The following is a 17,220-nucleotide window of genomic DNA, read 5'->3' as shown; positions in this document are numbered from 1 at the left end:
CTCTTCACTCATCTCTGGAACAGCTGAACAATGAAGATGCATACATCAGGATGTTCTTCAATGACTACAGTTCAGCATTCAACACATCATTTCCTAGAAACTCAATACTGAACTCTAATACCTGGGTCTCTGTACACCCCGTGCGTCTGGATCCTCGATTCTAGGAATGAAAAAGGCTACAGAAAGTGGTGGATACAACCCAGTCCATCATACCATTGAATACATTTACGTGGAGCAATATTACAAGAAAGCAGCATCCATCATCAAAGACCCCTGACCATCTACACCACACCCTCTTCTCACTACTAACATTAGGTAGGAGGTACAGAAGACTTGGGACCTACAGTACCAGGTTATGGAACAGTTATAACACTTCAACCATTGGGTTCCTGAACTGGCGTGAATAACTTCATTCACCACTATTCTGAACTGATTCCATGATCTACAGACTCACTTTCAAGGATTCTTTACAATTTATGGTCTTAGTATTATTTTAATTTGCAAAGTTTGTCTTTCTACACATTGATGATTGTCAGTCTTTATGTACAGTTTTACATAAAATTCTACTGTATTTCTTTTTTACCTGTAAATGCCTGCAAGTAAATGATCCTCAAGGAAGGTAGTATAGGTTGAGTACACCTTATCTGAAATGCTTGGAGCCATTATCGATTCAGATTTTGGAATATATAATAGGATAGCCTGGGATTTCTGACTCATATTTGCTACTGGTAAACAATCTTTTTCTTGCATTTGTTTATCACATATGTACTTAAAATTATGACATACAAATCATAAAATGAAAATATAATGTGTGCAGGTAACAAAAGCAGCACAGAGACATTGGGAGAATACCTGAATCAGCTGTTAAGCAACAACAAACAATGGCAGGCTTTCTGTCTCCATCTACGATGTTGTGTTTTGATTAAAAGGTTACAGTACACTGTATATGTATTTTACCTTGTTTAAAGTTTCATGTAAAGTATAAAACAATCAGCATTGTAGACTTATACTGGTATTAGATTTTCACCAGTGACGATCTATACAAACTCAAAGAATTTCTCTGCTTCTTTGTAAGCAGCAGAAACAACTCAAACACACCTGAAAAGATAAAAATGGCAGTGGATAACATTAACACTAACCTGAAACAGGAGATTAAGAAATTCACTGGCCAGAGCACTTTTTACAGCCCATATCTGGTAGTCTTCAAGTGTTAAGTGCCCCATCTGTCATGGAAATAGACCACAGAAAGATAATCAAGTTACTAGGGGTATACAGTATGTGTAGACAAAAATTAAAAACGAAGAAATCTGGACCACATTAAGTCTCAACTTTTTGTAATAAGCACATTTTGTTCTTTAAAGGGAACTTATTCTAACAACATTAGATTTTTGTAGGGGTTAATTATAATGAAGTTTCAATTCTTTTGTGTTACTCAACAGAAAAAGAAATGAAAATTAGGAAGAATATTGTTACAATGTTATGATGATGTTACTTTTTAAACCAATTTGCTATAATTTTCATGTGCACCCATGAACATCACCTGATTTTACTCGACCCTTCTCTTAGCTCATCTGCCTATACCTTTGTTACTCGAGGGGAAAATTCCTCACTCAGAGGATCATAAGAGTGTGGAATGAACTGCCAGCCCAAGTGGTACATGTGAGCTCAATATCAACATTTAAGAAGTTTGGATAGGTACATGGATGGTAGAGTATGGAGGGGTATAGTCCCAGTGCAGGTTGATGGGAGCAGGCAGTTGAAATAGTTCTGCATGGACTAGACAGCCGAAGGGTCTGTTTCTGTGCTGTATTTTTCTATGACCCTATGTAGTCTTTCCAATACACACCTGGCTTGTCCATCTTATTCTTCAGAGCTGATGCATTCTACATTTTGCTTGGTCCTAAGTCCTGGTCACAAATCACTCCATGCTTGGTGGCCTAAGCTGATTTTAAAATTCTCATGTTTGCAAATTTATCCATGACTTACTGTTCTGTTTCCCTACAGTATCCTCCATCCCAATCATCTTCCAAGATATCCACATTTCTTTTCTTCTGGTTTAAATATTCTGGAATTTAATTATTTCAGCCAAGACTTTGAAACTCTCTCCCTGAAATTAGGAAGGAAGATTCCCTTTCCTCTCAAGTGCTGATTTAAGTTTATTATTTTTTTCTTGTCCTTGTATCTTTAAATATGGTTTGGGATTAATATTTTGCTTGAATATACTCTTGTGAATTGTCTTAATACTTTGCTATTATGTTAACAATAGCAGTTCTTGCTGTTGCATGTAACAGAGTGTCTTTTTCTATTTAAAAAAATAAAGAATTTTCAAATTCTTTTTCAATTTATTTCTTTTACCATTGATACTGCCTAACTTGCTCATAAATTTCTTTCTTATAAATGAAATATTCTTACTAAGGAGTTCTGTACAGGGTACTTACAAAGCACAACACTTAGTGCCCCAAGATTACCATTTAAATAGGAGGGCAGAAAAATTGATGTCCTTATCATCTCAGCTTTTTAATCAACTATAAACAAATTAAAATGATATGAAAGATTTAAGTCACTAGAATTAAAACCTCATCAAATGTTACTCCATGCAATACATCCCTTGCCATTACAGGACTACATGCTTAATTATCTGTCAAAACAGTGCTGACTACTGAAAAAAAAACAAACTGAATTAGAATGTCATTCCTGAAAAAAAGTGTGATACATTCATGGAATATGGGTATAGACATTGTTTAGTGAACAAATAAAACTTGATTAGGCCATAAATATTTTTCCCTAAATTTGCATCATCTACACACTGTTGCACACATTGGAGTTAGAGACAGAATCAGATGTACGTCAGCTCCGGCAGAGATTTCAGGCCATTACTTCCTACAAGGTGAACTAAACATCATGAATGGCTGTGATGCTTCACTCCCAGATGAGCTAAACACTTATTATGCACGCTTTGAAAGGGACAGTAAAACTACACCTGTGATAATCACTGCAACATCTGGTGACCCTGTGATCTCAGTCCCCGAAGCTGATGTCAGAGCATCTTTCATGAGAGTGAACTCTCGCATGCCTCTGGTCCTGATGGTGTAACTGGTAGGGCACTAAAAACCTGCGCTGACCAACTGGCAGGTGTTCAAGGACATCTTAAATCTCTCATTTCCACCTGCTTCAAAAGGCAACAATCATACCAGTGCCCAAGAAGAGCAGGGTGAGCTGCCCCAACGGCCATCACCCAGTTGCACTTGTATCTACTGTGATGAAGTGCTTTGAGAGGTTGATCAATTCCAGAATCAACAAGGGCCTGGATTTTGCAGCAATTTGCCCATCTCCACAATAGGTCTAAAGCAGGTGCAATCTCACTGGTTCTCCACTTGGATCATCTGGACAATAGCAATACTTCCATCAGGTTACTGTTTATTGATTACAGCTCAGCGTTCATCACCATCATACACCCGGTATTAATCAGCAAGCTCCAAAACCTGGGCTTCTGTATCTCCCTCTGCAACTGGATGCCTCACTTCCTCATTGGGAGACCATATTCTGTGTGGGCTGGAAATAACATTTCCTTGCTGACAACCAACACAGGCACAAGCTGCATGCTTAACCCACTGCTCTACTCTCGCTACACCCACAATTGTGTCGCTAGGCACAGCTCAAACTGCAACTATAAATTTACTGTTGACACAATTATTGTCAGTATTTCGGAAAGAGGCACACAGGAGTGAGACAGATCAGCTGGTGAAGTGGTGTCCCAATAACGTGCACTCAACATCAGAAGAACAAGGAATTGATACGGCACTTCAGGAAGGGGAAGTTGAGGGAACACACACTAGTCCTCATCGGGAGATCAGCAGTGGGAAGTTTCAAGTTCCTGAGTGTCAACATCTCTGAGGATCTATCCTGGGCCCAACATATTGATGCAATTACAAAAGTGGAATAGCGGTGGCTATATTTCATTGGGAGCCTCCCCAGCATCAAAGGCACCTTCTAAATCTAATGCCTCAAACAGGTGGTATCTGTCATTAAGGAGTCCAATAAGAAGTATATGTATTTTTTTCCTTATTGCAATTTATAGCTTTTTTAAAAACATGTATTGCTGCCACAAAGACAACAAGTTTCACACCCCATGCTGGTGATATTAATACTGATTCTGACTCCCAATCTGTAACAAACAAATGCACATTTTGCACTCGGACAAATGCACATTGGACCAGTTGTAAGGTACTTCTAGTTTGACAGCTCCAACAGTAGAGGCACATTATTATTCAACAAAAACCAGTAAACATGACCTAAAAGATCATTCTTATGATCTTGATTGAGTAAGTAAAATTGCATATAGAATAACTTAAATACAAAATCTAGAGGGGTATACCTTGGTGGTATCATGTTTCTTTAAGATGTGATTTACAACGTCAGCTGTTCCCATATGAAGTTCCTGAAAAAAGTGGAAAAGAAATTGATTAACACCAAGTTAGAAATAAAAAAGCTTTAATGTATGTGCCAAAGATGGGAATAAAAAAGTATACAAGTTGTGCTCAAATTAAAAGGTGCAAGGATGAAATCACATCTGAGGTATTATATACTTTTTAATCTCCTTATTTGAAGGAAAACTGTCAATGAATTGGAAGCAATCTAATTGACGGAAAGAGAATCAAGGGTCACTGTTTAAAAATAAGGAGTCTTCTTCTGAAGGTGAAATAGGTGTGACGTGAGGATCATGGGACAGGAGGCCTAGGGAGAAAGAAAGGGGAAGGGGTGAAGCCCAGAGGATGGGCAAGGAGTATAGTGAGAGTCCCATGATCCTCTTGTATCCCTTTTGCCAATCAACTTTCCAGCTCTTAGCTCCATCCCTCCCCCTCCTGTCTTCTCCTATCATTTTGGATCTCCCTCTCCCCCTTTCAAATCTCTTACTAGCTCTTCTTTCAGTTAGTCCTGACGAAGGGTCTCGGCCCAAAACGTCGACTGTACCTCTTCCTAGATATGCTGCCTAGCCTGCTGCGTTCACCAGCAACTTTTATGTTTTTTGCTTGGAATTCCAACATCTGCAGGTTTCCTCGTGTTTGCGTTAATATAACAGTCTACAGCTTTCAGTTTTAATTAAGGAAACAGTGCAAATCAATACCATTACTCACAGGAATACTGTCAGTGCGGTTATCTTTCCAGACTTCCAGAAGTGCAACTATCATTGCTTCTAATTCAGTGCGAGACAAAACTCCATCTCGGTCAGTGTCAAATACCTTGAAACAAACTAATAAAACAAACAAAGCACGATTCAAATTATTTTAATAAAAAACTAAAATAAAGAACAGAAGATTATATTTAAAGATTTATGTTTGAAAAGCTTCAGTATTTTAAAAAGAACAGATTAATGAAAATAACAATGCAAGTCATTGCCCTCAAGGAAACAGAGGTTAGGAGGTTGTAGGATTATTTTTAGTGAGTTCATCCAATGTTGTTTGTCTTTGAAGATATCACTGCTCTAAGAATATTATTTACAAGTTTATTTTACAGAAAAATTACTACATTGTTTACAGAGAGTTCAAATTGAAGCATTTCAGCCATGAGCTAAAAAGAGGATAAACAATATCTTCCCAGGTATTATGCACAAAAAAATAACATTAATTCTCTTCCAAAAGCACGAAATCTCTCTTCAATTACTATACTTTGTAAATGCCTCCACGTTCAAAGCAGTTTCAAGCTAGAATTATGGGGTAGATTGGGATTCCATTTTGGAACCTGGTTAAAATCTAGCAGTTTTTGAACATCATCTGCAATCTTCCTAGTGGAAGTTTGAATTTTCTAGAGTACAGTCAATAGTTGGGTTAATTCTGAAGTGATTGACAGTGAATCCTGATTTTTTTTTTATTGGATTCAAGAAACTGGGAACATTTAAACCTCATATGAACACGTTTACAAATTATGTGATCTTTTATAAAGAGGAAATACAATATGCTTTGCTAAAAATGCTAATCTGACACAATACTAAGCAAAATTGCATCTTATCATTCCAAAAATGGAGAACATTTAACACATACAAATTTTCTTCAAGACATTATATAACAGCTTAATCAAACCAAACTTACATTTTTGCCGTTCAGCAAGAGGTCCTCTACAGCAAGCAGAAAGCCCACAAGAAATTTCTTTGAAGTCTATATGATTATCACGATTTTCGTCAAAAGCACTGAATAAACCTGCAATGCAAATGGGCAATATAAAATCACAAATAGATATTTGAACATAGAACATAGAATAGTACAGCACATTACAGGCCCTTCGGCCCACAATGTTGTGCTGACCCTCAAACCCTGCCTCCCATATACCCCCCCACCTTAAGTTCCTTCATATACCTGTCTAGTAGTCTCTTAAACTTCACTAATGTATCTGCCTCCACCACTACAAGATCACTTAATTTTCTGCAATAATATCTTGCATAGCACACACTCTCATATTTTTCTTGTACAAATAAGCTTTTATCAACATTCACTGTATCATCTGATCATCTATGGTAATTCACACATTCAACTCACATTGTTGATAACAGTGGATTCATTGGGACGCAATGGAACCAGTACAATTAAGAGGCTGCTCCAATTAGCAGAAATTCCATGGAAAGGTTTAAAAAGATAAATGAACAAAATCAGTGTAAGCACCTAATGCAGAGATAATGGACCACCTTCATACAATTCTTTTGACAATTACAACCTCCACATCTTGATTTTCATTGTAACATTCAAGATAGTTGTTGCTACCTTCAAATTTTTTGTAGTTCCTAACTTGTAGAAATAGTGAAATAGTTTCATTTTCCTGGCCATTCTTACTACCTCTTTCAAAATAAAGTATATATGCTTTTCCTTCGAATTAAGGCAAACAGTGTTTGTGGTCAAAATAGTACAATTTCAGCAATGTGAATATCTTGTAGCTATTACAACCGCACACTGCGTTATGTAACATTATAAAATATCCTAAGAGGCATTTTAGAGGAACTTCAAACAAAATCTGAAACTACAGAAGGAAATTTCAGCCCAATAACCAACCTGAAGTAGATTCTAAGTAAACAACAGGAATTCTGCAGATGCTGGAAATTCAAGCAACACACATAAAAGTTGCTGGTGAACGCAGCAGGCCAGGTAGCATCTCTAGGAAGAGGTGCAGTCGACGTTTCAGGCCGAGACCCTTCGTCAGGACTAACTGAAGGAACAGTGAGTAAGATTCTAAGTAATGTCAGAGGATGCATGTTGGAGGTGGGGGGAAATTTCAAGATCTAAGGGTCCAAGGAGATGGTGCTGAAGCTGAAACAATTGAAGTGATGCAAGGCCAGATGCATTAGACAGTTGTCAAAATAGAAGAGATTACATATGTAGGGAAGAGCAGACCCAAGGAGGGGAGATAGCCTCAAAACTTGGGAGAGTAGATTTTGGAAATAGAAGAGGAGGAACTGCTTTTCCCAGAGAGTGGTGAATCTGTGGAATTCTCTGCCCAATGAAGCAGTGAAGGTCACTTCAGTAAATATATTTAATACAAGGTTGGATAGAGTTTTGCATAGTAGGGGAATTAAGGGCTATGGGGAAAAGGCAGATAGGTGGAGACAAGTCCATGTCCAGAGCAGTCATGATCTTATTGAATGGCGGAGCAAGCTTGACGGGCCAGATTGTCTACTACTGTTCCTATTTCTTATGTTTGGAAAAGGAATGAGAATTTTAAAATCAAGTTCATTGGAGACGACTTAGTTGGGTGCAGTGGCAGTAAGTGCCAGAATAATGGGTTTAACAAATGTACATAACATTACCAAAGCATCCACAAAGAGGTTACAGACATGGAAGTAAGTAGTCCACGTGAGCTAATAAGTTGAGTGGCAAGCTCATAAATGTAGAAGCTCCAGATCAAATACTATGAGGTAGCTTAATCAAACTTAAATCGTGAAAATAATAAACTCCATTTCAGAATGCAAGAATCATGTGAAACATCCTTACTGGGATACTGTTAACAAAGTACCATTGTAAATGAGGTTACAACAGGGGACCAAAGGCAGAATAATGTGATTTTCTAAACAAAATGTTAAAAAGATTGGAATTGTGGGCTCTTGGCTTATTTACTGAATAGGAATCTTGGCAGCAATTTTCACTTGAGCAGACATCAATCTACCCTAAGCCCCATACTCGCTGAGTGACCTTTCCATTTTCACTGGTCTTTGGGTTTGAACTTCATAACCAAATGCCTGCTCTTTCAAAACACTGTAGCTCTACCCAAAGATAGCCAAATCTATTTGTTCTGTACTCTTGTCAAATAATTATCTCTCAACCTACATTGTTACAATTTACTCACAGATTTTCTTTGAGTCATTTCCCTTGGAGCCTTGTCCTGCACCAATAGGCAGGTGTTTTACACAAGAGAAACTACTTCAGTTAAATATATTTCATTTGCTGCAAAAGCTTTGAGACCACTACTATGAAAATGCCAAATAAATTCAAGCACTTTCTTTTTTCCTGGCAATATCAGAGGGGGCAAACAGATCAGTTTTTATTCAATGGGTAGCTGCGAGGGTAATGTGATAGCTACAGAAGCTACCACTATTACAACTCAAACTAATTCTAATTCCCCTCTTCCTTAGCGAACAAGTTGTACCTTGATAGGCCTAAACTTGTCTTATTCTTTCACCCTTTCTTAGAATTCAGTACTTCTATGGTCTGAAGACTAACTCCATCTTTTCCAGTGGGGATCAAATTGCAGTCTCCCAAACCCTGAAATATGATCTTTATCCCAATCATCACTGCACCATTTTGTGATCTAAAGAGTAAACCTACACTTCTGAAAATCATCATTTTCCGATCTGTCCCAAGTACCTTCTGGCATTATATTTTATTTTATTTTCCCCAGCATCGCAGGTTTCTTCATTGCCATTTGTTGTCTAGTTTCCTGTACTCTTACCTCCAGCCACTCTTCTCTATTCTTTTTACCCAGCACACCTTCACCCACCTGTCCCATCATTCTTTATCAAGTATTTGGGTAATGACAATGAACTAATAACTAACTATAATAAACGAATAATCAATTACAACCGTCAAACTCAAATACATGCATATCTAATATCACAGTATTCAAATTGACAATAAAACTTAATGCACAGATTTAGGTTGGAGATTTCAAATGTTGCTCATGTTTAATTTATAGCTTCTCTCAGCTTTCATTACCTTCACTTAAAGATGGATGAACGGGTGGAGAAACTAAAGGAACAAATGTTTCCAAATCAAAACGTCCTGTTCTTGACTGAGCCTTAAGCAGCCAGTACCGTTTCTCAAGATCAATTATATCAGACTCTTCCACTGTGAATAGAAACAAATACATTAGCAGATAAGATACAGCAATATTCAGATGAAAGATCATCAACTTAGATGTCAGTTTTGATTTGCCTCTTTCGTGGTGTTTGTCTTTTTAAACCTGGTAGTTATGTCGTCAAGATTTTTTTAATGATTGCTACAAAACTATATTATGAAACTGTCATCAAATACATCCTCAAAAATATCAGCAAACTTTATGACAAAGATCTGCACCATAGTTTATGCAACTTTATTTACTCAATTCATCTGGCATTTCTTAAACTTATATAGTAATTAATGGTTAAAAATGTGCAAAGTATTTTTGTACAAATTTACTTAAAACTCATGATAAAGTAACATTTATTCTGAGTTGAACATGAAAGAAATGTGACTAAATGATTCCAAGAGTGGAAAAAAATGGCTACCAGACCAATAGAAATGTTTGCCTGTGGATGGATTAAGGTATTTTTGGCTGACTTTTAGAAGCTGAAGACAATTATAAGGGGTATTCTCCCTTTTGGGACTACACTGGTGGCAATGGTGGGGCAGATGAAATCAGAGCAAAGGAAATAAAGGAACTGTAGGTGCGGTGAGGGAACATAGGTGTTGCACATAGGAACAAATTAGAGGTGTATGGAGCTCCACAACTATGAACAGTTTGCAGCATGGGGTAATTGGATGGGAACACACATCAAAACAAATGAGGAGATATGCAGGCATGATGGGATAACACAGTGGATATTTTTGACTTTGAATAATTTTATGGAGCACAGAAAGCAAGGGTTGCCCACAATTCCATTGAAATCAGTCTCGTGTAAGGACAAAGATGTGTATGTAGGCTTCTCTAGCAGTATACTTATGGTAGACTTGAATAAAATGAGTAGATGGAATGCAATATTATAGATTCAGCTTGGAGCTTAAAATTTTGACCTTGTTTAGTATGGTTTAGCCAGAAATGTGACTGAGTTAAGAAATAGAAAATGATGGTGGTTCAGAATTATTTGAAAACAGTCGTTTTAGTCAAAAGAATACCAACTCATCCTTGATCAGATCTTATAGTGGTTGTGTGGGGTTGAGGTTGATGGTGGAAAAATTAGTATGGCATACTTGGAAAAGGATTTAATGTCTGGGGAAGCAAATAAAGGCAGAAGGGGATTGAACTTTGGGGAACTGTCAGGTATTGTGAAATCTGAAGATAAACTAAAATAGGCAGGAATAATGAAGGCAATTGTACTGAAATGGATGAAAAAATGATGTTCGCTCTGCCGAAAGACAAAACAAAATCTAAAGGCAGGCTAATAAGAATACAGGATAATGCATAATGGTCAAAGACACAGGACGTTATTTTGGCTAGAATTGCTTTCGCACCCTAAACAAAGATTTATACAGAGATTAGATTATGAGGACACTCAGTCCTCGTTTATTGTCATTTAGAAATGCATGCATTAAAAAATGATACAACGTTCCTCCAGAATGATATCACAAGAAAACACAGGACAAACCAAGACTAAAACTGACAAAACCACATAATTATAACATATAGTTACAACAGTGTAAAGCAATACCATAATTTGATAAAGAGCAGACCATGGGCATGGTAAAAAAAAAAAGTCTCAAAGTCCCGATAGCCTCATCACCTCACGCAGGCGGCAGAAGGGAGAAACTCTCCCTGCCATGAACCTCCAAGCGCCGCCAACTTGCCGATGCAGCACCATTGGAAGCACCCAATCGCAGCAGACTTGGAGTCCGTCCGAAAAGTTCGAGCCTCTGACGAGCCCCTCCAAGCACCATCCTCTGCCGAGCGCTTCGACCCCGCCCTGGCTGCTGAGCAACAAGCAAAGTTGAGGACTCGGGGTCTTCTCCTCCGGAGATTCTGGACCACACAGTAACAGCAGCAGCGAAGTAGGTATTTCAGAAGTTTCACCAGATGTTCTTCCGTGCTCCCACGTCTGTCTCCATCAAATTAGGATTGTGCATGGCACCCTACTCGACAAATAACAGACATCACCACCAGAGCGGCCGCTGCCAGCTGCAACGCGCCACCATCTTTTCCCCCCACTTCCCATTTAAGGGAATGTCAAGCATGGATTTGAAAAAGCAAAATTATCATATTTCAGCTTCCAAAATCCAAGAACAATAGTACACATATGGCATTTGTGGTGTCAAAAGCAAGGAATTTCCAATCACTGCAAAAGAAATGATGATTGCCAGGAAAGTTCAATGAAAGCTTCACAGTAAGGAATCAAAAATTCATGAGTTTGAATCTGTAACAAGGCCAACACCCTTATCATGACCACCCTGCAGGGTGGTGTGGCCTGAAAGAGAGGGAAAACCCCAACATAGCTGGAAGACTGCCACTAGAGAATGATTTGAAAAAGGGATGTAAAATGGTGACAAAAGACTAAAGTAAATAGAAGTGGATGTCTAGATACCTCAGTGACCAGTATTGTCTAGGACCAATTTAAATCATTTGAACACTTAGAAAGAAAATTTAATGCCAATTTCTTTTGGACTTGAGCTATCATGGAGATTAATGGATTTCAAAAATAGGTTATGTTGACTTCAACTGTACAGTACACAAAACAAACACACCAATATGAATTTACAACAAAATGAATTTGGTATTTAGTTAATAACTCTAATAACATCATGCTGTACAGAAGTACTATAAATAATAGTAATAATTCCCATGCTAATAGAATAAAATCTTAGGAATCAATTACTGTATAATGCAAATGATTTGATGGATTTTTGATTTATGCACTTTATTATCACCACAAATATTAATTAAAATTAACTATGCACATCAGGTTTAAAAAATTTTAAATATCTAGATTATAAACATGAAAATTTGCAGATGCTGGAAATTCAAAGCAACACACACAAAAATGCTAGAAGAGCTCACAGGTCAGGCAGCATCTATGGAGAAGAGGAAGCAGTCGACATTTCTGTCCAAGACTTTCAGGAGGATCTTGCACTAGATTACATCTTGTGAAAGGTAATAATTCAGATTCAATAGTGCCTAAGGCTTTGTGTAAGCAAGGTCATTGGTCAGTACAGTACTCAGCCTTCAGTGCATTCACATCTGCACATCTAAAATGTCCTTCTGACTTTTAGCCTCAGAGTGGTTTGTTAATATTGACAAACACAGTTGAAGCCAAACAACTGATAGTAAGTTGCATGTTGAAATATTTTTTTTTTATAAAAGTACTGGAAGCATGATGACTCAATACAAATTAAGAGTCTGTATTTTATATATAGCTCAATGTAGTAACATGTGATGTTGTTATCAACTGACAAAAGGTGACTGATCTATTTGGAACAAGTGTAAAAGGAGGAGATTAATGAGAAGAGGAAAGAGAAAGAAAATGAATAAACGCTCAGCAGGCCAGATTACATCTGTGAAGATGGAATAAGTTGAGTTTTTTTAAAAATCAACACCAACTGTGTCATTTGGTTCCTGGTGGTTTCCACATCACAGAAATTCCATTTGTGCTCTCCAGCCATCTCTCTTCTATGCAGCTTATAAAAATGGTTATTTTTTCCCCCATGTTCTTATAATTGGAATTGAAATTTAACTTCTCTCTTCAAAGATGCTAACTGAACTGCAGGGTATTTTTTTTTCTTTGTGGGATAATTAATATGAATTACAATAGAAATACAATGGCTTTACAATCATGGTTCATGGAATGGAAATACAGTGGATTCCAGTTAATTAGGACACATCAGGACTAGTAAATTTTGGCGTGATTAAGTGACCGAATTAGCTGGTTTCATGGAAATAATTAAAAATATACAATTAAGGGCCAACTACTGTTTAACTGAGTAACATATTATGTATATAAATGAAATGCAGAACAAATTTGAACACTACCAATACTATAAAACTGTATTAGTTCCTAATAGTTATCTTTGGAGGAATTCATCCAGACTGTGCTCTGTATTATTTTAATTGATGGTAAATGAAGAAAAATCAGCGCAGACACCTAGTGCAGATAATGGACTGCCTTTACACAGTGTTTTTGACAATTGCATTCTTTAAATCTTCATCTTCATTTTAACATTCAAGATGACTGTTGATTCCTTCAAATTCTTCATAGCTCCTAAATTGAAGTAGTGAAATCATTTATTTATCACTTCCGGTTGTTTCTAGCTCCAAGCCTGAAAGCTTGAAACCACAGGGAGTAAAACAGTTCTGAATTGTCTTACTGCTTATTTCTTAACAACTATCAGTGACAAAAATCGCTGCTTTTTGGCCATAAGCACATGTAACTGACGCTATTTAAAAACTCTTTGCTCAAAGCACAGTGTAGTGTCTAACAGCCACACAAGTGCATATGATTGACGCTAGATAGGAACTGTATAGCAACTGTCTCCTACCCCAATCAAGTGGCTTAATGTCTCAAATAAATAAAGGAATCCTTATAATTTCAATCCATAGAAGAAAGAAACCATAGAGAAACTACAGCACAGAAATGGGCCTTTTGGCCCTTCTTGGCTGTGCCGAACCACTTTCTGCCTAGTCCCACTGATCTGCACACAGACCATACTCCTCCACACATCTCCCATCCATGTATCTGTCCAATTTATTCTTAAATGTTAAAAAAGAACCCACATTTACCAACTCGTCTGGCAGCTCATTTCACACTCCCACCACTCTCTGTGTGAAGAAGCCCCCCCTTGATGTTCCCTTTAAACTTTTCCCCCTTCACCCTTAACCCATGTCCTCTGGTTTTTTTTCCTCAAAGCCTGCTTACATTCACTCTATCTATACCTATCATAATTTTATATATCTCTATCAAATCTCCCCTCATTCTTCTATGCTCCAGGGAATAAAGTCCTAACCTATTCAACCTTTCTCTGTAACTGAGTTTCTCAAGTCCCGGCAACATCCTTGTAAACCTTCTCCGCACTCTTTCAACCTTATTAATATCCTGCCTGTAATTTGGTGACCAAAACTGAACACAATACTCCAGATTCGGCCTCACCAATGCCTTATACAACTTCTTCATAACATTCCAGCTTTTATACTCAATACTTTGACTAATAAAGGACAATGTACCAAAAGCTCTCTTTATGACCCTGTCTACCTGTGATGTCACTTTTAGGGAATTTTGTATCTGTATTCCCAGATCCCTCTGTTCCACTGCACTCCTCAGTGCCTTACCATTTACCCTGTATGGTCTACCTTGGTTTGTCCTTCCAAAGTGCAATACCTCACACTTGTCTACATTAACCTCATCTGCCACTTTTCAGCCCATTTTTCCAGCTGGTCCAAATCCCCCTGCAAGCTTTGAAAACCTTCCTCACCGTCCACTACACCTCCAATCTTTGTATCATCAGCAAATGTGCTGATCCAATTTACCACATTATCATCCAGATCATTGATATAGATGACAAATAACAATGGACCCAGCATTGATCCCTGTGGCACACCACTGGTCACAGGCCTCCACTCTGAGAAGCAATCCTCTACTACCACTCTTTGGCTTCTTCCACTGAGCCAACATCTAATCCAATTTACCACCTCTCCATGTATACCTAGCAAATGAATTTTCCTAACTAACCTCCCATGCGGGACCTTGTCAAAGGCCTTACTGAAGTCCATTTAGCCAACATCCACTGCCTGCCCTTCATCCACTTTCCTGGTAACCTCCTTGAAAAACTTCAATAGATTGGTCAAACATGACCTACCACGCACAAAGCCATGTTGACTCTCCCTAATAAGTCCCAATCGACTAGCTGTTGTTCTATAAGAGTTGTCCCAAATAAGTGGCTGCCTTCATTAACTCATGACCCAATTGACTGGAATCCACTGTATATCAACCACGTAGATTTTGGACTTCCAGATTTTGTTTAACGTCGTATACGACTTGCAGAAGTGGAATGATAGAGTGAGGTGCGACCTGGGGAAAGGGAAATCACTATGACCTATGTGTTCTATGACACTGTGTGAAATATCCTGAAACAAAATTGAAATAAATTTCTCTGTTTTGAGACAGGCAGCCATAGCATGATTGAGATTTTTATTCTAAAATTTTAAAAAATGTAGCAAATTTTATTCTTCTCTTACGAGCAAATGTATAATGTTCCTTTGTACCAATAATTTCTTACAATGCATGTCCCAGAACTTGTCATCTCACACAATTTGCTGCCATCTTGGAAATTCCCCAGACAGAGATATCATGTAGAAGTGGGGGTGGGGGAAGACAACAACTTGGGCTGAAATAACCCCAGCCATTTTTATAGCTAGTTATGAAGCACATTGGGAATATTCATGAAATGTAACTCTTCCAAAAAAATAAATCAGATAACAAGCACGTGGCTCAAGCAGCACACAAGAAGGTTGTGGACTTTGCCCAGAAGGTCAGTGTTTCAGGAATGACGAGCAACAGTCCAAGGCAGATGGTGAGAATGACCATGTACCAGTGAAAAGGCAAGCTGAAGGTTAAGCTTGGATAGTTAAAGAAGTTTAAGGGTAATACCAAATTAGACCTGGCTTGCTTGAAAGATCCAGACATGCAGGATGAAATACAATGTAGGAGTGAAGAACAGCTTTAAAGCTCTTTCCACCAACCTAGTTTATTGCATAGCAAACTTAAAAGGGACACTGCTATTGATACAAATCTGTGCAATTAGCTATTCCTTTCTAGTGATAACCTACTGTAGTCCCTTTAGCATTGAGACCATTTTTGTCAAGCACTTCAATGCAAATTGAGCTACACCAGAAAATACTGGAAAAATCCAGCACAAGGGATAGCAATGGTGATGTGAAAAAAGAGAAATTAAGATAACAAGCTCTAATCTACAAGCATGCAGATAAGGAAAGGTGGCAGGGAAATAGAAAGATATTAAATTTTAAGGACACACATACATACAAAAATGTTTTTCAGTAAATGCCACATGACTGCAGATCTGACTTTTTCAGAAAGATATGAAAATGTTTGACCATCACCAGCAGCTTAAACAAAAAATAATGCAGAAGTGAATTTCCAAAATTCCCAAACTAAAACCTCAGCATTTTGTACAAAAGTACCTTAGTTTTCCACTTAAAATTTCAGTTTAAGAAAATGCCTAACTTGACATTTAGATTTAGTGCAGACCAGCAAACCAAAGCAAGTGATAAACAATTTAAACTCTCCTTTTGAAATTGAATTTCAAAACAAGAATTCAGATTATTTCACTCTTAAGCCTATAACATGGTGCAGTGGCATCAGTGCTGGACAGTCCCAAGTTTGAATCCAGCCGGATCCCGTGCATACTTTCCATCCATGCTGGGTTCAGTGTCGAGCTAGCAACTCGATCTCAAAAAAAGAAATTGCCTGCTACTGAAACATCAACAGCAAAGAAGTTGATGGCCTATGCTCTCTCATGAGTTTAAAGGCAATTTCTCTTTCTTTCTTCCTATTACATACACTACACCAAAGCAAACAGGAATGTTGTTCCAAAGGTCATTCAGATCATACAGTCCTTTTAAACTAAATATGTAATCTTCAAATAATAATGCACTTTATTTTCACCAAAATTGTATGCATTTCAAAAGCTAAAGTGAGTTTTCACTTATAATTTTCATTTTGTTTTTAATCTGAAACAATATAATGCACTTAGTTTGAAATATGCCACTGGCAAAAACACAAATCATCCATGCTCCCATTTTTCCTGCAGGGAAAAAATAATTATTTCTAATTATTGCAATATAGAATTGATACTGCAATTGCTATACTCAACTACTTATATTTACATGGTATGCTTAAGAGAAGAAAAATGTCTTACAGGAATGTTATCAACCTAAAATTTCCTTAAATGGATACTGGAGTAGCTGACCAAAGACCTGGGCAATGTGATAGTTCCCAAAGAACATCTTAAAGGACATAAGTGGCATTTGAATTAATTTCAGAGCTTG

The 17,220-nt window shown here is 37.6% G+C and overlaps 1 protein-coding gene across 2 annotated transcripts in view; it reads right to left on the bottom strand.

Moving 5' to 3' along the window:
- Positions 1-17,220, bottom strand: part of usp32 (ubiquitin specific peptidase 32) — a 152,399-nt gene that overhangs the window by 42,674 nt on the left and 92,505 nt on the right. For both annotated transcript variants that reach the window (XM_072242831.1, XM_072242832.1), the window contains exons 6-10: positions 9,192-9,323; positions 6,087-6,194; positions 5,136-5,251; positions 4,376-4,438; positions 1,140-1,223 (exon numbers count right to left, since the gene is read on the bottom strand). In XM_072242831.1, coding sequence (XP_072098932.1) covers positions 1,140-1,223; positions 4,376-4,438; positions 5,136-5,251; positions 6,087-6,194; positions 9,192-9,323 — 503 coding nt within the window. The remainder of the gene's footprint in view (positions 1-1,139; positions 1,224-4,375; positions 4,439-5,135; positions 5,252-6,086; positions 6,195-9,191; positions 9,324-17,220) is intronic.

Source organism: Mobula birostris, chromosome 25, assembly GCF_030028105.1.
Source record: "Mobula birostris isolate sMobBir1 chromosome 25, sMobBir1.hap1, whole genome shotgun sequence".
Taxonomy (NCBI): domain Eukaryota; kingdom Metazoa; phylum Chordata; class Chondrichthyes; order Myliobatiformes; family Myliobatidae; genus Mobula; species Mobula birostris.
This window is presented reverse-complemented; position numbering and strand designations above follow the sequence as displayed.